Genomic DNA, 20,547 nt, shown 5'->3' on the forward strand with positions numbered 1-20,547 from the left:
TGTGTTAGGTAGCACAAGGGAAAACACTGGAGTCACACCATGCATTTGGCAGGGTACAGTGGTCTCTACAAAGCTTGGTTCATCAGAAGCATCTCAGGAATTTGTCCTAATAAGCTAAAAATATGTTTAACTGATGTTCTTTGACTCACAGTAGTGCCTGACATCAAGCTACAAGAACACTGACCAGCAAAGAAGAATGAAACGTGATACAGAAATCCCCAATCAATTCTCCTGATGGTGACTGTTGTGCCTGGTGACAGTGAGAGATACGCTGTTTTATCTATTTTATGTCGGGGAAAAAATAGATCCCCAAACATTTTAAACCTAAATTTACAGACAGCAGTCTTCATGAGTTTATGGTACCAGTTAGCCTCAGATTCCTCACTCTTTTGATCCATTTTTTTTTTCCTGCTGACCAGCAGATGTACTTCTGAATGCATCCAGATCAACAAAACTCCAGCTACGGACCTGTGGGCCATGAACCATAGGATAAGGGTGTTGGACATATCCATGAATGTCAAAATTGCAGTGTGGAGCAAGCAGAACCATCCGGCATCTGGGAAACTGGAGAGTTGCTCGTCTTCGGAGGCGGCGAGGAAAAAAACAGACCTTCTGATCCCTCCATACCCATCGTAACCCGGGACCTATTTTTAAATGTGGAATGTGGATCCCCGAAGCGCCTGGGCTGGGCTCCACACCTGCTCACTGCAGGGCCGCAGCCGGCGGCGAAATGGAGACAGTGGCTTGGTCCTTAGTCCTCTTTGCCTCAGGATAAAACCATCCCTCCTGGTACAAATCTGGGCAAGGCCACGCCATCGCTTTCTGTCCTTCCTTCTGGTGGGTTCCAATGTGTCCAACACACCAGGGAGACGCCCCAGGGCTGCCTCACCAGCCAGCTGCCACCACGTTTGGGAGGAAAGCTGCTGGCCCGCTGTGCCCGGGGCCTGCTCCCACCCGCCAGGCTCTGAATCTCCCTCATGGCGGGCCAGGCCGCCCCTTCCCGCCGCTCCCCGGCCTTCGCTCCCAGCCCCGACCAGAGGCCCCTAAGGCGAAGGGACCCTGGAGGAGGACAAGACGCGATTGACAGCCTCTCCGCCAATGGGAGCTGTGAGTTCGGCTGTTGGCAGCCAGTCACAGCCCGCAGTGGCTCTTGAACCAGCTGTCCCTCCCGCCTCTTGCCTGAGGGAGGGGAAGATGCGGGTGGCCGCCATCTTGTGTGTGTCATCCCCGCCCTTCCCTTTCTCCTCCTTACGGACTCTCCCCCCTCCACCGCCCGCTTTCGGCGGCCCGCCATACCGTCCCGTCCCCCGAGGGCGGTGGCGACAGCTAAGTAAACAGTGGCGGGGTGAGTGTGGTGGCGGCGGCGGGATGCCACGCTCAAGATGGCGGCGGGCGGTGCCTCCCTCCCCCTCCCCCCACCCCCCCGCTGTGGCGGGCGGGGCGTGCGCGCGGCGGCGTGCGCGGGTGACGTCAGGGCGCTCTGGGCATGGGCAGGTGGAGGGAGCAGGCAAAGTTTGGCCGGCGGTAGCGGCGGAGGCGGCGGGGTCGTGGGTGCCGCTGCCGGCGGGGGCTCGGCTGGGGGTCGGGGCGGCCGGGCCTTGGGGAGCAGCGCCTCGCCTCTCCGCTCCCTTGCTCCTGCGTGGCTGCTCCCCCTCGCGGCGCGGAGGGCGGCGGGTGCGGCGCGGCCATGGCCGAGGACCCCAGCGCGCTGCCCTGGTCCATCAACAAGGATGACTACGAGCTGCAGGAGGTCATCGGTGAGCGGCGGCGGCGGGACGGGACGGGGTGGGAGGCGCTCGGCCCCCGCCCGGTGTCTATGCGCGCCGCGCAGGGGTGTGTGTGTGGCACCCCCTCGCTGAGGGGGGCGTGTGTCTCCGCTGAGGGAAGCGGGGGGGTGGGGTGGTGGTGTCTGTTCCCCCTCAGCTGAGGGGAGAGACTCCTATCACACACACAAGGAGTGGGAGTGTGTGCTCCCCCCTTCCCCAGCGATGTGTGTGTGGGAAAGGGGTGTGTGTGGGGGGGTGTCTGCGTGTCCCCCCCGATTTCCCCGAGGGCTGTGGGAGACCCATTTCCTGAGGGAGATGTGTGGTGTGGGGGTCTGCCCCTCACGACCTCTTCATTTCACTGGGGGTGTCTGTGGGTGCGGACCCCCCTCGCCGTGGGGTGTGTGTGTTCAGGGAGGGGCTGGGTGGGTGCGGGTCCGCTTGCAGCCTCTCCGTGGGGTGGGTGGATGGGGGGGGGGGCTGCTCCCCTTTCTCACGCGTGTGCGGGACCCGCAGAGGGGAGTGTGGGTCTGTTCTTCTCCCCCCCCCCCCCCCCCCCCCCCCAGAGAGACTTGGGGCAGTCATGGGGGGCTGATCTCCAGCCTCTGTCTCCCTCCTCCCCTCATGCCCGGCTGAGGGGACAGAGCGGGATGGGGTCCACGCTGTGGGGGCTCTCCTGTCTGCCTGTCACCGTGCAAATTTGGATGCGCTGGGCGTGTAGGAGCAAACTCCACAGCTTACGATGGCTCTCTCCTTCCAGGGCACCCCCATTCCTTTTAGGGGGATGACTCCTCTCTCAGCAGTTTTGGAGCCCCACATTGCTTTAGTCCGTGCAGGGGACAGAGGATTTTGTAGTGCTGCCGAACGAGCCTTTTATCCTGGGTTTTTGCTGCTGCTGTGAATTTTCATTCATTGTCCTCACAGCTCGAGGCCCCAGCCCTTCTCTCCATTAAATGATTTTTTTTTTTCCCCCTCCCTCACTCTCTTTTGACTTTAAACTGCACAGTTACCAAAGGCCTCCCGCTGTTCTGATTTATTGGCTGTCTCAACCATTTTGTTGGGGTGTGTATTTGAGGGATATATTGCTCTAGGGCGAGTATGTGACACATCTGAGGTGGTGCCACAGGTGACTCTAAGGTCAGTGCCTCCTGTCTCGCTCTCGGGAGGCATGAAATAAAGCAGGAGGCGGCAGGGCAGGCTCCTGGCCAAAGGCATTTAGGAAGGAGGTTAATTTTTAGAGTAATCTTTGTGGAGTGCTTTTATTTGAAGTTTATAAATGATGTAGCGCTATCATGCCTGGGCCTTCCATCCCTGCCTTGTGGGGAGACTTGTTTTCTGTTAAGGAGGGTGGGAGAGTTAGTGAAAATGCTGCTTTAAGAGATTAAATTCTTGGCATTGTTTAAAAGTAGGAAGGAACTAAAGCTGTGGAGGGGGGGGGAAATCCTTCTGGAAATCCCTGTTGCTCTGTGGGATCAGGCTTTGTCCTCTCCCTCTGCTCAGTGGGAGCAGTGGTGCTTTAGGAAGGAGACAAACTCCCTGTAAAGACAGAGAAGGTGTAATCTTGCAGATCAACCCTTTAAACCTCCTTTGGAAAATGCGCCCTGGGGAGGATGATGTTCAGCCTCTTTGAGGAGCAGGAGGTAAAGGTGCGGGGAGGAAGGGAGAGAACATGCCACCCATTTCCCAGGAAAAGGGAACTGGATCCGTGTGTGTGTAGGAAATGCTTTTTTCCTCTGGGAGCCTGTAAAGGGGTGCTCTGGAAGCACAAAGCAAGGATTTGATCTTGAGTATACAACGATAGGAGCAAATAGACAATCTGCCTCTTTGTAGCTGGGGAGCAGAGTGGGATGGGAACAAAAGGGAATATAAATGCACTTCTGCTCTTAGGAGAACTTGCTGCTGGAGGTGCACATCCTACAGTTTCAAAGTATTAGGAGGAGTGCAGAGATGTGTCGTTAACATTAACTGACAGAACTTGTAGGAGAAATCAGGAAAGAAGTATTTAATTTCTTCTGTATCTTTTTCCCTGTCCTTCTGTAAACCAAGTTTCTGGATGTTGCCTGCTCACTGAATGTTGGCATTCTGGCGTGTGATGGAGTGTACACTGGAATGTGTATATTGCAAACATATGGTTTCTCTTTTTAACCTTCCCATCCCCCTCCTTACTCTTTTCAAACATTGGTGTGTCTGCCAGCGTCCTGGATGGAGATGTGACGCAAGTTTCCTAGCACGTATATGATTTGTGGGACAAAATGTCACTGTGTTAACTGAGCTGGACTGCCTTGTCTCCTGTAAACCTCAAGGGTTTCGGGTTTTTTTTTTGTTTTTTTTTTTTTTTGAGCTCTCTTTACTTCTGTAGAGCTGTAAAAGTCTTTCAGCAGGAAACAAAGAGGCGTCCTGGTGTGGAAAGAGATGAACCTTGCACTGGTGCTTTTAAAGGATTTAACTTGTTTCCTATTGAAAAATGTTGCTCTTTACATTTAGAGTCCAACATTCAGTAGATTACTAGCTCAGCTGTTTTTCCACATCAGAATAAAGGAAATCAATGTGTAGTCCAGTTCCTTAATGTGTGCTGGTTTTGTCTGAAAATAGTTTCATTTGATGTGGATGCAGGAATCGAAAAAGCAAGTGTTCTACCTGTAAAGAAAACTTCTGTAAAACTGCCCTCCTCATTCTGGCTAATATTAAAAAAAGGATTACTCAGCACTGGGGATGACTCATGCCACTATAAAGGTATGGATTAATGCCTGTGTCTGTTATGCTTGGTTAGTGTTGGTAAGTGCTGAGTAGCCTCCTTAGGTTAAATAACTTCTGTTCCACTGAATCAAGGAACCTTGTTCAGGACCAGAATCTAACTTTCATTTCAAAAAAGGATAAAATGGGGGTGGGGTAGAAGAAGCAATTTATAAAGCATTTCTGTGAAATGTACACCCAGAGTAGCGATAGTCTTCACAGGTGAATACTGCCTCTGGAGACATCTATATTTTCATCTAAAAAGGAAAATGTAGTCTGTGCTGGTGGTTGTGAAGATGGTCTTCCAAGTGTGGATTGCATGTAAGTCAGGGCGGTAGTCTTTTTGAAGCCTGGGGGGGAAAAAAAAAAAAAAATCAACCTCATGCTGCTTCTGCTGATCAGATACCCGTACATGCGGGTTCCTTTGGATCTCACAGTTCCTGTTGGAAATGCTGGTAGCAGTAGTAAAGTTGATTGGAACTGGGTCATTCTCATTCTGCTACTTTTTTGGAAAGATGAGAGCTGTGCTGGCGGTGGCTGTTTGATTTAGGAGCATCCTCTTTGCTGTGAACAGTCTGTGCCAGAAACAGAAGATAAATTAGCGGTGGGAGTGCTCCCTTACTCTGTTCCTGTGCCCTTTCTCCCCTGACAGATTCCTTCGTAGCGATGAGGACAATGCAGGCTGCGCAAACAGATGTGGTGGGAGTTTCTTCTCCCCTCAGAAATCAAGCTTAAATTGAAAATTGAAGTCACCATTTACTGAATGATTAGGTTTTTTAGTGACTGCAGTTCACGTAGCTTTTGAATTGGGCTTTGCCTGTGAACATGTAGGTCTTTTGGAGTTGAATATTTAGATTTCTAGCCATGTTCTTCCCAAGCTCTACATGTGAGCATATGTATGCGTGTGTGGGAGAAATTTTCTTTTGCAGGTATAGAGGAACTTCTTAGAATTAAGATTTCTGCTTTCCTAAATTTTATCAAAATGTCTGTGTTGTCCCATCTTGTGCTTGTGTAGTTTTTACATGTGTTGAAAAAGCACTGCCATTGAAAAAGTGCAGCCTGTAAGTACTCATCAAGTATGATCAAAGTCTTTGGATGTAAAAACCAGGCTGGAATGGGAGGCTCCTCTCCAATGATAGCTTTTTAGGTTTGTTTTTTGAAGTGTGGTGTTTATTGTTACCTGTGTGTCTTACGTGCTAGCTGCAGCCAGTTTTGTGGGCCGAACTATTTAAAACCCATTCAAGAAAAATGTTACACACTGTAAAATATAACTGCTTAAGAACTAAATTGAGTGTTTAGACTTCAGTCTTCATGCCATATGTTTTGTTTTAGCATTTCCTCACAGATTCCCACTCCTCCCCCCCAGCCCAGCTAAACAAAATTGATTCCTACAGCGTATTCCCAGTATTCAGGCTGGTTAATCCATTTGAAGACTTGCTTTGTGTGCTCATTTGTAAACTTTTTCTGCTTAAAGTGGGTGGAAAAGCTTTTACGTTGTTTTATATTATGTTAAAGCTTGTATAAAATTAACTTTGGGCAAATGTAGATCTGTTAGAAAAATGTTAGCGGTCATTCATAGCACTTGGTCTGCTTGGGGACTGAAGTTGGATAATGCTCAGTACTGCAGTTTTGCAGCTGCTTGGACACAGACAAATTTATCTTCTTGGGTATTCCTGAGTGAGACTGAATAGCCAGGTTACTTCTGCATCCAGGCTACCTTTCCTTTGAATACTTGGCACATCTCACTTCTTTAAGACCTTTGATACCATCGCTCTGCTAGAATAGGGCTAAATTGAGTTGATCTTCACCTCTTGGGAAGTGAAAGCAAAAGGTGTTTAGTTGTGCGTGTGTCTTTGTTTAGTGTTTCTGTTGTTTGCCCTCAGATAGGAAGGAGGATAAAATGCACAAGGAAGCAGACTGAGGATGTACAAAGCCAAGTGGTGGTGAAGGAGGCTGGCTGGGAAGAATACATCCTTGTTATCGAAGTGGCATGGCTGCCTTGCTGCTGATTTGAGGGGGGGCAGAGATGGTTCCCGCTGCTTTCAGCTATTCTGGGGTATTAAGAAAAAACATATGGTGTGTTTCATGTGGAAGTAGTTCACTCTTTCCCATGGTTGATTTCTATGTGGTAGGTTCCCGAACTGATTAATGTTTAACACTTTCATTTCTCAAGAATACCATTTAAATAGTTTCAATTTAATGCAAATATCTTGGCTGGTGCTGGGGAATTTGGATGTGCTGTGCTCCTGAGCGCACCTGAGGGGTGTATATGCTGGCTGACAAATGCACGCCTGGGAGCCTTGTTCCTTCTGCAATTGATGAAATCTTGGAGAGGATCAACTCTTCCCCAGAACATTTGTCTATTTAAACTTGGCAGCATCTATTTTATTTCTGAGTGTTAGCAGCTTGCCCACCAAGTCAGTGTCTAGAGATGTAATCTTTTAATAAAAGTTGGAGCTGTTTAAACTGATGGGCAATAGCATTGGTTCTTATTGCTAATTATGTTAGTGAATTGCGAAAAACTGCATTTTGGTCAAATTTTCTTGGAAGATTTCCCGTAAAATACATGATATCCATCATAAATCTCTGTAGCAGTAAATTTAGCTGTGGACATGCTAATGAAGCGCTTGTAAACTCAGTGTTATTAAACTTTCTTAATAGGGAGAGACAGACTTGAGAGCTTTGTGGGTGTAGAAGAATAGCTGTTGGAGCAGTGGAATTTGGCATTGCAAAATCTTTGAAATATCAGGATCCTGGGACTTTCCAGATGAGTTTAGCCCATTACTCTGCACTCCCTTTAGAATCAAACAAGTGAGATGCAGATACAAAGAATTTGGCTCTCAAAGTTCCTGCAGTTTCCTGTGACTTCACCTATGGGTGTTCACCCTTGAACACCTATGGGTGTTCAGCCTTGACATTTCTGAAAAAACATCAAACTCCGTCTATCTTTCCGGCAGTCATGTGGGAAAGTTTCGGAGGCAGGGTTAGGTCCCTGGCTGACAGGCGGTCCAGGCTCTTTACCAGAAGGTCATTGCTCTTGGTGTATAAGAGGACATGTGGTACCTCTGTGCAAAATAATGCATATGCTGATGAAGGGAGCCATGCTAAGAACAAAATCAAACTTGTCTGAACAAGACAAGATCACTGGAGCAAATAGTGTAAATACAGCTAAATGACAACAAGGTTACAGGTACCTGACTAGGTCCATGATACCGTTTCAGTATTTCTCACGTGCCTCTCGTGCATGAATACAAATGAGAAGACTGACCTGAGTGTGGGATTCTGTCAACTCTAAGTTTGGTCCCTTTGGTTGTCTGGATGTGTTGTTTGCCTTGAAACACTGCTAATGCATGGGGTTCTCATGTTGATTATCACAGCCTGCATATTGCTTGTTTTTAACCTGATTATGTGGTCTGATCGCAACGTACAAGCAGGTAGGATTTGTGGTGATCCAACTGCAAAAAGGGAAAAATTCCAGTATTTCTTTTCACCCCTACTCAATAGCTACAACATCCAGCAACTTTTTTCTTTCAAGTCCTTTCTTTCACCCGTCCCCAAGGTTCTTGAAGATCATTGTTTCCCGATGTGCTTCACTGCCTGCAGAATTTTTGCTTAACACAGTTTTTTCTTGCAATTAAAAGAAATTCCACCCCAGCAAAAAAGATTTGGTTATGTATCAACCTCCACCAAACCACAGTAACACACCTTGAAAGGATTTCTCTTTGGTTCTGCACCCTGGGAAGTCCGCAGGGGACAGCTGTCGTCAAGCTTAAAGGTTTCACAAATCCCATCCATAAATGAAATACAGAGTAAATCTACAGCACTGATTCACTTTCTCACCAAATTGACAAATTAGCCGAATCTTCCCTCCACACATCCATTAAAGTTTTTTATACAGCTTGTACTGCATGCTTATGAAACAACACTCAAACTCTTACAACTCAGTCAAATTAAAATGCATTTTTTTAGGGAATACAGAAAAGCTCTTCTGAATAAGGTTTTAGTTTGTGGCCAAATTTCAATTTTCTGCCCCATCCGTTTTGTCTTAAGAGCTACTGAGTTGGGGGCAGAGGAGAGAAAAAAATTCTTGTTTTGTTTCATTTCACTGTTTCATGCTAAACTGAATTTATAGCATTCTCTCAAATGGGTGTTTCCTTCAGGCAGGAAATGAGCCTATGTAAATTTATCCTGAAGAGAAAAGGTACGAGCAGCTGTTAAAGAAGAATAGTGGAAGTTGAAATACTTCAGTGATCATCTCTTACTATAGTAAATTCTCCTTGGTTTTTGCCAAAATTTTACTGCTTTATAGTCACAAATGGTAATTTAAGCACAAACTTTACTCTTTTTACTGCTACCACCATGCTATTAATGAAACTGTGTGGGAGCATGCTCTGTTTCCCTTTCATCCACCCACGTAATTGTTAATTAAGTTAAAATTGCAGAGTGAAATTTTGACCTTGGGTACCCCACTGAGTCTTCTGAGCACATGGCTGGTCCTGTGGTATCCTCTACTAGGTTATTGTGTAGAAGAAGTTAAATTGCTGTTTGTCTTAGAGCAGAATTAATTGACAAATTTTGCAGTTTGTTAGAGGGGAGAGTGTTGTCAAATAGGAAAATGTTCTAAAAAACCTAATTGTATTTACGTGCTTGTGGTCAGGGCATGAGATTATTGCATCTTGTAGCAATTCAACGTGTTTTGTAAAACTGAAGTTTTCTTAAACATTGGGTGAAAGCTCCATAGTTACTGTTGGATAGCTTGTACGTTTTCATTTTCGATTCGGTCTACGTTAGGCTTTTGCTCGTTTTTGGTTTTCAGGGGATTGTAAGTCCATTTTCTTGGGCTCCGGGGTTCGTTCCAGCTCTCTGAAAAGGAAGCTTTGAAAATGGTGCAGAGAGTAGTGGAAAATGATGGCATTTGAAAAAGTGAGAGAGCAAGTTAATGGCTATGGGATGAGAGCATTTACAGAATATTTTTCTTAAGAAAATTATCTGGCCGTGCTCAGAGCTGATACCTGTGGAGGTAAGTGGGGCAGCTGAAACAGCAGTTGGGCATTTCGGGCCATCTCCAGCTTTAGACAGGTAACAACATATTAGGTTATCTTGATGGCTTAAAAACTCATAAAGAAGATGCTTCTTGACAGGGAGTAAACACCTTTACTGCAGAATCCCCAGGGATGGATTTCTTTATGTCAATTTTCAGAACAAAACCAGAAAGCTACTGTCACTTATTTTGCTGAGATGCAGAGCTAGAAAGGACTCGGGGGTCATGGAGTCCAGTTCCCTGCTATAGCTGATGCCAAATTGTATAATCCCTATACCAAATTAATGAGAACTTGTGTTTGAAATGGTGCATGGGGGATTTACAGGCACACGTTCTATTAAACATTCAAACCTCCATGTGACCCTGTCATCACTGTATGAAACAGCTGCTTAATGGATTCCCTATGACAGTGGGAAGTAACAATGCCTTCTCTTTTATAGCATGTGTCTATAGCTCAGTGTTTTTCTTATGCTGCTTGCTTTATGTTCAGGCTGTATCTGCAAGGACACTTCCCAGTGAAGGCATGGGAGACCTGTAGCTTGGTGTTCATTCTGTCTCCAAACCTTAAACATGCTGGCTATGAAACATCTCTGATTTGTGATTCCCTAAGATCTGCCAGTGGAAATTGAGTTATTTGGAAACTTGACGAGTTATGTCCTCACCTGTAAGAACTTCATCTCCTACACCATTTCTTTGTGAACCTCTCTGTCTCTCACCTTGCGAGGTCACATGCCAAGCAAGTTGAAAGCTGAGTGAGGCCTTAAGTTCCATCCCTTCACTAAAGTAAAAATTGTAGCCAAGGATGCCAATTGCTGTCTAGTAAATAACTTGGTATTAACAGCTAAGAAATACATGGATATTGACTTCCAACACGCTGTACTTCACTGGAAAAAGCCTCTTGAGCATGAACTCTTTTCCTGTTGAATGACTCCCTGATGCAAATCGTTATTTGAACAGCTGATAGACTAACAGCCTGAGTATAGTTATTTGTCCAGATCCTAAGGATTGGGATGGTTCTCATTACTCCTGGTTAAAGAATGTAATTTTTAACCAGTGGGCTAATCTTGTGTGCTGAACACACTAATAGACGCAGAAAAGACTTATTAGATCAAGCTATTCCCTGAAAAGAGAGGATAATAGCCTTCAAGAGAGGACATATCTGATACTTAAAAGCTTATTTACCTAAAATAACCACTGTGCTATCAAACATCTGCACTGTATGCAGACAGATTGTTCTATTTAGTGGAATCCCGGCCAAATAAAATATCCTCTACAGTTGACAATTATAGTTGAGACAGAGTTCAGAGATAAAGGTTGGGAGGGAAGAAAGGAGAATGCTGGCTTGGCTACTGTACTAGGGCTGTGTTTCAAGCTTTGGTAATACCTGATGACAGCCAGCATGATATTTACATTGCTGCATATACCATAAAGACAACTGACAGTGATTAAAAGGGAAGGCTAAACCTTCTCCAGTAGTATTGCTGTGTTTGGAAATGAGATGTTTGAGCCTGCTTTCCATCGTGTAGAATTAACACTGCATAGCTGCAGTGCCCTTTAAATTAGCCAGGGATGCTGGCAAGAAATCAAATAAATATAATTGGTTTCAAACTGAAAATCTAATTTAGGCATGCTAATAGCATCTTAAGTAAATGTGGCACGTCACACAGGACTTGTGTAACTGGCCCTTGGAGCTCAGTGTAGTTGCTGCCATGGGGAAAACAGTTCCCCAAATCACCTGGGCACCTTGTGCAGCTGGAGGGTGTTTGTATTTTCTGGTGAGGTTCTGGTATCTTCCTTGCAAACCATCAGTGGTTTTGTCCTTTTCCTGAGGTGGGTTTCAGGTTAAATCATACCTGCTTGAAGGTATGATAGGGCTGTATGCTACTTTGAACTGATTTGCGCTATCCTAGGGGCTGCAGGAGGTTAGGCGTACAGTCACAGCAGCATCTCTCTCCATGCTTTGGTGTTTGCAGTGAAAAAGTTGGGGAGAATATTAGATGGGTTCTTCTGTTCTCCCTGTTCTTCTCCCCACTGATACCATCTATGACTAGTGTCTTTTTCTCTTGCTTTTTTTTTTCTTTGCATCTCTTGTTTCAGTGTAGAGTCTGATGGCTGGGTGGCTGCAGCTCTTTGCTGTCTTCAGCGCTGCTTGGTGGTGGGGAGCCAGCTGAAAGCCTGGCTCAGCTGCATGCACCTTAAACTGGTGACTGTAAGTGAAGCAGTTGATTGGTGAAATCAAACAGCAAAGTGACCTGGTGACAATTTTGTCAGATATCTTACTGACATGCTTTGCATGGCCAACCCTATTCCTCACCCTCTCTTCCAGTCCTGGCCTGTGTTATATTGACAGGTTGACCGTTTTCTCTCCAAAGCTGTCACCTCTGTGCTTAGTCTGTAAGGATTCCCAACCTGAATGTTTGCTGAAGGTGGGAAAACAGATGACATTTTTCTGTGTTCAGGGCCTAAGAGATATCGAAAGAGTTTTGACAGAACAATGCGATGTGGGGTGGGGTGAAAATTTCCATGAGACTCCCCTTCCTTTCTGCAGAAACCTTGGCATTGAGTCGTGCAGTTTATAGTAGCTAGATCTCTCCACAGCTTAGAAATCAGAGTAATTTATTTGTAAAGTGGAGTTCAATGGGGCCATGGGGAGATGTACCTAGCCATGGCTATTGCCCATCAGTTGCTGATGGCTCTGAAAATGCTATTGGACTTCTTACAAGTGACTGGATACGGGTTTGTATTCCTGCTTTTGAGTTTGGGAACTGAATTAAAGACCTGGGCAATAAGTCTGCAATGTTGAGTGTTTTTGTATTGATGGACCACTGGAGGGGAAACATGTCTAAACAAGTGATGGCAGCACTGTATGATCTTTACTGGCTTATTATTGTGCTCTGCTGTATATAGAGCATTAAGAGTCCTGAGCAAGACATTGTCTTACATGGGCAGAAACCTCTGAGCTCTGAACACAATGTGTGGGTTTCAGTGGTATTGTCAACAATGAGCGCTCTCATCAAGATGGTGAATAATTCACTGTCAGCAAATTTACATGCAGTTCAAATATTTTGGCTGTATTTCTAATTTGATAGCTGAGTTTCAGAAATCTGCTTCCCATTCTTTTCTGAAATTCTTTGAACATGCTGGATTAGTGCAGAAATATTAGTTGTCTCTTGGATACCACAGGTAATAACATGAAATGATTCAGTAAAGATTCTCAGGCTTTGGGGAAAACATGTAATTGAGTCTTAACAACACAAATCCCTTGTGTGTGAATACCCTTTGAAATAAATGGCCTCGCAAGTTGCACAGAATTGGAAAACTACTTGAGCTCTGTCTATACTGGAATAAATGACCAGAGGTCATTACAAAGAGCTACACCTGCAATTTAAATGAAAGAAACATAGGATTTCACAAGTAATAATTGTGCTTTGTTCCACTCCTCCTTCCAGTTTTTTCATTAAAAGGTCTAGACTGTAGTAATCAGATGTGCTGGTACGAAATAGAAGTCATTTGTATTTTAGTCTTATTTCTGTGCTTGGATGTATTAGCTCCCAGTTATCACCCTCACTCAGTGTGTTGTCCAGCACATGCCCTGTGCCTCAATGTACGTGCAGTCACCTTTGGCTTGAACCCAGCTAAATGTTCGCAGTATTTGGCTGTGCTCAAGGTGAGTCCGAAAGAGGAATGAACGCGCTGCATTCAATGATGTGAGTTATGCTGTACTGAAGGGTGGGGTGACATTCTGACATTGGCCACATGGAAGTGTGAAGTCTTAGAACGATTTATTTAAAACAGGGTTGAGCTATTCTTTTGAAAGCCTTTTCCTAAGAAATACAAGGGTAGCTACTCTCTTGTAAATGTGAAAGTTCAGCTATTATGCCTGCCTGTAGGACTGGTGTGCACGTATAGTGCAGGTGTCCTCGTATATAGTGTGTACTTATGCTGTGATATATAGTCAGGGGACAGGTTTGTTTGGGGTTGTTTAGCCTGGAGAAGAGGAGGCTGAGGGGAGACCTTATCACCCTCTACAACTACCTGAAAGGAGTTTTTAGAGAGATGGGAGCTGACCTCTTCTCCCTGGTGACAAGCGATAGGACAAGAGGAAACGGGTTCAAGTTATGTCAGGGCAGGTTTAGATTGGATATTAGGAAGCATTTTTTCACTGAAAGGGTTATTAAACATTGGAATAGGCTGCCCAGAGAGGTGGTGGATTCACCATCCCTGGAGGTGTTTAAGAAAAGGGTAGATGAGGTGCTTAGGGACATGGTTTAGAAGTGGTGGCGTTTTTATCAGGGTAGGTTAATGGTTGGACTTGATGATTTTAAAGGTCCCTTCCAACCTCACTAATTCTGTGATTCTATGACATTGCTGATTTTCCTCCACCCCCCAATATAGGCTTTAAAATTGGCTTCTTCACAATTGTTCAGTCAAGTCTGCTTTTGCTTTCTGGCTTTGGTTATGCTTCTTTGTTATAATAGATGACTTGTTTCTTCCCTGTACTGTATTAGCAAGTATTTCTTTCCCTCTTCTCTACTCAATATCTTTTTTGCCTCTGCTGTACATCAGATAGTCTATGACTGGAGTTGAGAGAGGGTGCACCAAGTTAAACCTGGCCTCTTACTGCCTCTACCAGGGTTTCAAATTGGGTATTGCCATCTGGCCCTGTGGATGTGTTGTCCTTCAGCTTGCGGAGAAATGAATGTAAAGCCCTGGTTCCTTTCTTTGGGAAATACTATTGGTAGTAAATCCGAATCAGGAATGAATGGTGGAAAGGTCTGGGAATGAGTGTGGCTGTGTTGTTGCAGCTCTGGGAACTTCCTGGGGATAGGTGCATACCTATGCTCCCTGGGTTATTGTGGGAGGGGAGCTCTGCTCACTTCTGTGGTTTTGTAAGTTTTTTTTGCCATCTTGGCCATGGATTCCTCTGCTGCCGCTTTACGTTCTCACAAGTTTTCCAACCAGGCACAGGACCAAACCAGCTGAATTCTCCCTTACTGGTTTCACTGCTGCTCATGGTGTTTCTAACAGCAGCACTTGGAGTCGGCTTGCTGTTCGGGTTTGCTCTGAGCAGTGCTAGAAGCACCCGAGTGATCTTCCTGCTGATTCAGGGCTGCAATTTCACTTCTATCATCCTTAACATTTGCAACACTCTTCCTGCAGTACTGGTCTGAATAGATGATGCTTTCCTGTGAAAGCGTTCTCCTCACCCTGGGTGAGCAGATTTTTTTTTTTTTTTTTTGTCCTCTCTGTGGTAGGACTAGGAATATGTCTGAGTCCCATTCTGAATTCCCTTTGGATTTTTTAGTGCTATTTGTAACTGTCAGTATGGATTGCATCTTCCATTTTGTAGTAGGAATTTGACACATAGTGGGGAGATGGTTTGAAGAACTATGACCGTATTGAAGGACCATTAACATTACTTTACTCTTCCTGAATTGTCGGGCTTGTGCCAGGAAGATTTTTGACATCCAGTCGACTCTTCTTACTTACCAAGTCCTGCTCAGGGAAAGGAATATTCCCACCCTGTACTGAGCTGGGTACAAATTTAAGAGTAGGCTTTTTTGCTAGCTTGTTTTCAGAAGACGTTCATTCTTTGCGGGAGGACTCTCTTCTCACCAGAAACCTCAAATGAGGTGGAGAAAAGAGAGGCATAACTTTGCCTTTATAGCAATAGGGCCAAACAATGCAAAATCAGCCTGAGTTTGCGGTCTGGTGTTTAATTTCTGGTTCAATTAAATCTGTTGCTGTCCTGTGCTCTGGAAGAATGCTTAAGAAATTCTATTCCCAGTCTTGTAGCTTTTTGTTTTATTACTGTATTGTCCTTGGAATGAGTAACCACAGAGCAGGGCTCCCACAGCTCTTTGGCATGAGGCTGTCAAAGAGTTGAAGCATCTGGAGATGGAAGTTGCCATCCCTGTGTCTGCAGTGGGAGGCATGAATACAGAGCCTGTGTTATAAAGCATTAAAGGTCTCCTGGGCTTTGAGCGTCCTGTCTGAGTGATCTGGAGTGAGGACTGTTAATGTCACATCCTTGACCAAGAGACCTTGGGGGTGTGGGGTGTGCGATTCCACAGCTGGATCTTCTGCTCATTGTTATAGATGTGTAATCTCATAAAAAGATGTGGAGTGAAGCAAACTGTACTTCTCTCGCTGCTTCTGCAGCTAACCACAACAGGTGATTTCTTTGGTTGGCGTAACCAGCAGGGTGTAAGATAAACACTTTGAGAGATCGTGCCAGAGCCCACAGAACATGGTTTGGAATTTTTTTCTTTTTTTTTTTTTTTTTTTTTTTTTACCTGAAACTGGATACCTGGAGCCTGAAAGTCATTGCTTGGTCCAGAGCAGCCTTGCAGGGACGTGTTTTGTGTGCATTGTTCATAAGAGGAAAACCCAGGGGCACAATTATAAACAGAGCCTGCGTCACGAGCGGCTTTCTGGCACTGCACTCCAGATAGTGGAGGATGGATTCCAGATCGTGCTTAAAAATAGAGAGCTTGTGTGTGTGCTGGGGAATGGTGAAAGGAGAGGGCAGGGTTGTGCAGAGGTGTTCAACTAATGGTCTAATGCTGAAGGAGACTTGGAAACATGACTTACTGGGGCAGGCTGCGAGATCAGGATTTCTTCAGCCTTAGAAGAGTGAGCTAAGGGGGGGATGTTGTTGCTGTCCTCAGCTATCTAGTGGGAAGTTATAGAAGAGATGAAGCTGGACTCTACAGAGGTGGCATGGTGAAAGGCCATAGTTGTGAGCAATGTTGGGAAATCTGACTAGATAGAGATGAAAAAAAGCTTTACTGCATGGGTAGTCAAACACAGGAACAGCCAAAAATGCTGTAGAAATATCTATTGTTAAAAGTATTCAAAATTAGACTGAATTTGATGCTGAGGAACTTGATCTAATTTGGGATTTGGCCCTGCTTTCAGCAGGAAAGTGGAATAGAGACCTCCAGAGGTTCCTTCCAACCAAAGTTACTTGCAACATTCATATGACCCTGGAAGCACATATTTCCTCTGCGGAGGATTTGATACTACATTAAGATAAAGACTGATGCTCCAAGACTGTTGTGGCAGATGTCCCCTGTTGATTGAAACAGCTGTTTGAGTAACTGAGTTACCTCGAAGAGAAGTTTTCACATCTCCCAGCATACCTGAATCTCGGTTTCCAGTAGTGGGATGGATTTAAATCTTGGGCAACACTTTTTTTTTGTGAGTGCTCTTTCTATGTAGCTGCTTTAAGTCACCATTGCACGTGGTGGGGGAATACTGTTTGGAGCCAGGATTTGATGTTTGTCTTGTGACCATTTGGCATGACTGTTCCCATTGCTTAAGCAGATATCTCTGCCAAAAGGACCTCTGGCTTCAATTGCATTTGCCTGGGAGGAGGCATCAGTGCAATTCATCCCAGTCTTATTAGGAGAGCTGCAATGTCCTTATGTGGCTGCAAAGAATCAGTTATCTTTGGAAACAAAGTGCATATGAACATGCTATGTTCTCAGGTCAGTCCCCTGTCTTTCCACTCTTCCAAATAGCTTTGAAATCATTGGTTTTCATTAACTTTACAGAGAACTCGGAGCGTTTTTTTGGTTGGTTGTGGTGTATGTGGTGTTTTGTTGTTGTTGTGGGTTTTTTCTTTTTTTTTTTTATAAGCAAGCTTCATATAAGTTATGTGACAGCAAGTGACTGCAGAAGAGATGGTGTCCAGCCTTCCTTGAAGGCTGGCGGTGGACTTCTGTGGGGAGTTTTTCTCAAGTTAAGGAGAAGTTTCAGCTGGAGCTCTGGATGCTGACATTACAGGGAGCATGGATCCAGAGGACCAGAGGAGATACCCTTGGAAATTAGGCTTCAGTAACTGAGTGCTTGGGGAGTTTCTGGTTTGGGTTGTTTTCATCCTTTCAGAGGTTGGTCTTATTTCAGAAAGAACTGTTTAATCACAGAAACATGAAAGAAGCAAGGGTTAGAAAGGGTATGTTTTCCTCCTTAGGCAGTGTTTCCTAAAGCAGGTCATGACCCTTTTATGCAGGAATTTTGCAGCTGCTATCCTAAGGGTTGGAACTGTATCTGAGAGCCTCCAGAGGTGAAAGCAGGGGGTGTTAAACAGATCCTAATATGCACTCAGGGTCTCTTTCCTCCCCCTCTCCCCTTAGCCCTCAATAAAATGATATCCTGCTTTTCAGGAATAAAGCAGCAAGCATTTGGCTGTGCCCGGTTTTCATTGTTTTGCTAAGCTGTTATGCTGGAAGAGATTAACTAGGGAGCGAATTTTCTCCGAAAGCTGATCTTAAGGGAGGCAGAGGGAAGAGCCTCAGCACTGACCTTGATCAGAGTGCCTTGAGGTGGGGAGCAAGCATGAACTGAGCACAAGAGCATTAACCCACTGCTGCCCACAGCCTTGCAGCTGAGCAGCCTGCAGGACTGCAGTTGGCTCTGATCGCAGCAGATCTGCATCTGCTGGGAGAGTTGGTTTGTCTAAGTTGTGCCACCCTAACACAAACTGTCCTTGTGTTTTTCTTCTCATTGAAGGTGGTTCATAGCACCCAGGAAATCACTTCATTCCCCGCCTTTCCCCGTATATTTGTTACCTGCTCCTAAAATTTAAAAGAACTTCCTTGCTAGACTTTTTCTCTCTGTTGGTGTCGTCATCTCTATCTGTGCTTGTTTTCACTTAGCAATGTGTTTAGCATCCTTCCTGCAGATTCTATCCTTTCCTTCTCTTGCCACCCTGGAATTTCATAAACAAATTGTATGGCTGCAAAGCCTGAAGTGGCCGTGTTGCTATGTTTTCTGTACTCTTCAAAGAAGCATGGAAACCCGTCTTTGTTTGGTCCCAGAAGCACGGCACGCTGCTGCCGCTGCTACCAAAGAGCAGCTTGCTTGTGGCACATCGTGCTGCAGCTTGGCTTAATCCTTGCTTGATACGCTTTTGAGATTTCATTGTTTCTCTATAATTAAGTGCTACAGAGGAGCTGAAAGAAATGACGAATTAGCAGGAGAAGGGGGAGCGGGGAGAGCAGGTGGTGATCGAACTGAAGAGAGCTGCCAGAGAAGTAGGAGCAGCAGGGAATTAAATGGGAGGAGTCTTGAGTTCAGATGATTCCCTGCCATGTGCCCAGGAGGATTTAGTTTGGGATTTCATTACTGCTCAAATAATGCTGTACACCCATAACAGATCGGGTCCCTGTAGGCTGGGGCACTGTCCAAACACTTAGTGATAAGCAATTTTTGCCCTGAAGTCCTAGCAAGCATTGATCAGGCAGACTCAAGGACTGGGGAGGAGCTGTAGCATGCACGGTCCTGCTTTTAATTAGTCTGCATCTATTGTTTCTGGTAGTAACATCTTAAAAAAAAAACCAAAAAACTAGTCCCCCCTGCTCCCCCCCCCCCCCCCAAAAAAAAAAAAAAAAAAAAACAAAAACAAAAACAACCAAAACCCAAAAAATAAAACAAAAAAAACCCACACCACCACCAAAACAAACCACAACACCACCAAAGCAAAAAAAGAACCGTGGACTTCACTGTTGTCTTGTGTTACCACTACTGTAGACCAAATCTTTCATGTCTGGAGTCTTTCATGGAGCATAAGAAGCATCTCTGCCAGTCGTGCTTGCACCAGTTGGGTTTAACTGGCACAGTAATCCTGGTACATCATCTTGTGGGGGCAAGTGGATGTACGCTGAACCTATTGAGTGTCTGATATACCCAGAAAGAGTCTTTGAGCATAGTAGATGAGGACTGTGCAGGTAACTTTAGAGATGAAAATATGCACTGCAAAACTAACTGAAGAGTGAAATGGGTTGTGTGACAGGACAGTCCTCTGAGGTGCACAGTCATATATTCTTATAGCATCTGGTTTGTGTTTTCAGCCTCTGTCTATTACTATGCAGCAAGACATCCAAAGAAAGAAATCATAATACTGGTGCTTCGAATGTGTCAGCAGCAATGTTTCTTCTGGTATCTAACTCTTTCCAAAGGAATGATAGAGACACAAGTGTTTGTTTTTTGTTCCAACTTCCAAAAGGCTGTTGCTGTAGGGAGACCAGCAGTGCTAGGAAATGCAAACTCACTTCTGCCTTTTGTCACTACTTCTGTATGCTCTGCTGTCTTTGTCTTAAATCACTTTGTTGTGTGTTTTCACTTTTTTTTTTTTTTCCCCCTCCCCAAAGTAGCATCAGAAAAGTTTAGAGAAGCAGGTACTGGGTGGAGAGGAGCAGGTCAGTGCAACCCAGGATTCCCAATGAGGGGGACTACGTCTGTGCTGGGGCTGCTGCTTTTGTGTTGGAGTCCTGTATCTTGTACCTGCTGGGCAAAGTGACCACAAAGAGTGTCTGTGAAGGTTTGCTTTTGGGGTGTTTGTCCCATGCTTAATATTGTGTATTTCAGCCCTGCTCCTGGTGGTCTAGCCAAAGTCAGTTGTCAAAACCTCCTCCTCTTGTTTTTTCTGAGTGCTTTTTGTTAATGTCTGCCTAGACTCTTCCATTGTCTCTATCCTTTGCTCAAGACCCTGCTTATAGCACTCAAACTTCATTTTCAAAGTCCCTTGTAAATATTCTTGCCCCTATTGCTATCCTTTCTTCCACCTAAGCTTTTCCTGGTAGCTTTGTTTTGCTCTCTGCTAGGAATAGTCTCTGAAAAATAATACACGTGCAAGTAATAAATCGCCTCAGTCTTGAACTTCTTAAAAACCCATTTGCTTCATGAAATAGTACAGCCTTAGCAATCTTGCCACTTTGTGTTCTGCACATTGCTGCCTTCTGCCATTAAAATGTAAACTTCTAAGTGCAGGGAATCAACTGGCAAGCTGTAGCTATTGTCCAGGGTACACTTGCAATGCCATATAAAGTGAAGTGAAACTCCTATAGCTCCATTGTAGCGGGGACTGGTTGAAGATCAGAAGAGCAGAGTCACACAGTTTAGGGCTTTGTAATTTATTTCGGTGTGACTTTAGATGGAGCAATTTTTCCCTTAAGTTTGAGAGCTGGGTTACAAGTTCTTTCCCCACCTGGCACTTTAGTTTGG

At 45.1% G+C, this 20,547-nt stretch overlaps 1 protein-coding gene across 1 annotated transcript in view; it reads left to right on the forward strand.

Annotated features, from left to right (window-relative positions):
- The first annotated feature begins 1,534 nt into the window (after positions 1-1,534).
- The window catches only part of OXSR1 (oxidative stress responsive kinase 1), a 92,908-nt gene continuing 73,895 nt past the window's right edge, over positions 1,535-20,547 (forward strand). The window contains exon 1 of the mRNA XM_082479359.1: positions 1,535-1,757. Coding sequence (XP_082335485.1) covers positions 1,688-1,757 — 70 coding nt within the window. The 5' untranslated portion in view covers positions 1,535-1,687. The remainder of the gene's footprint in view (positions 1,758-20,547) is intronic.

This window comes from Vanellus vanellus (assembly GCF_965231255.1).
Source record: "Vanellus vanellus genome assembly, chromosome: 2".
Lineage (NCBI taxonomy): Eukaryota > Metazoa > Chordata > Aves > Charadriiformes > Charadriidae > Vanellus > Vanellus vanellus.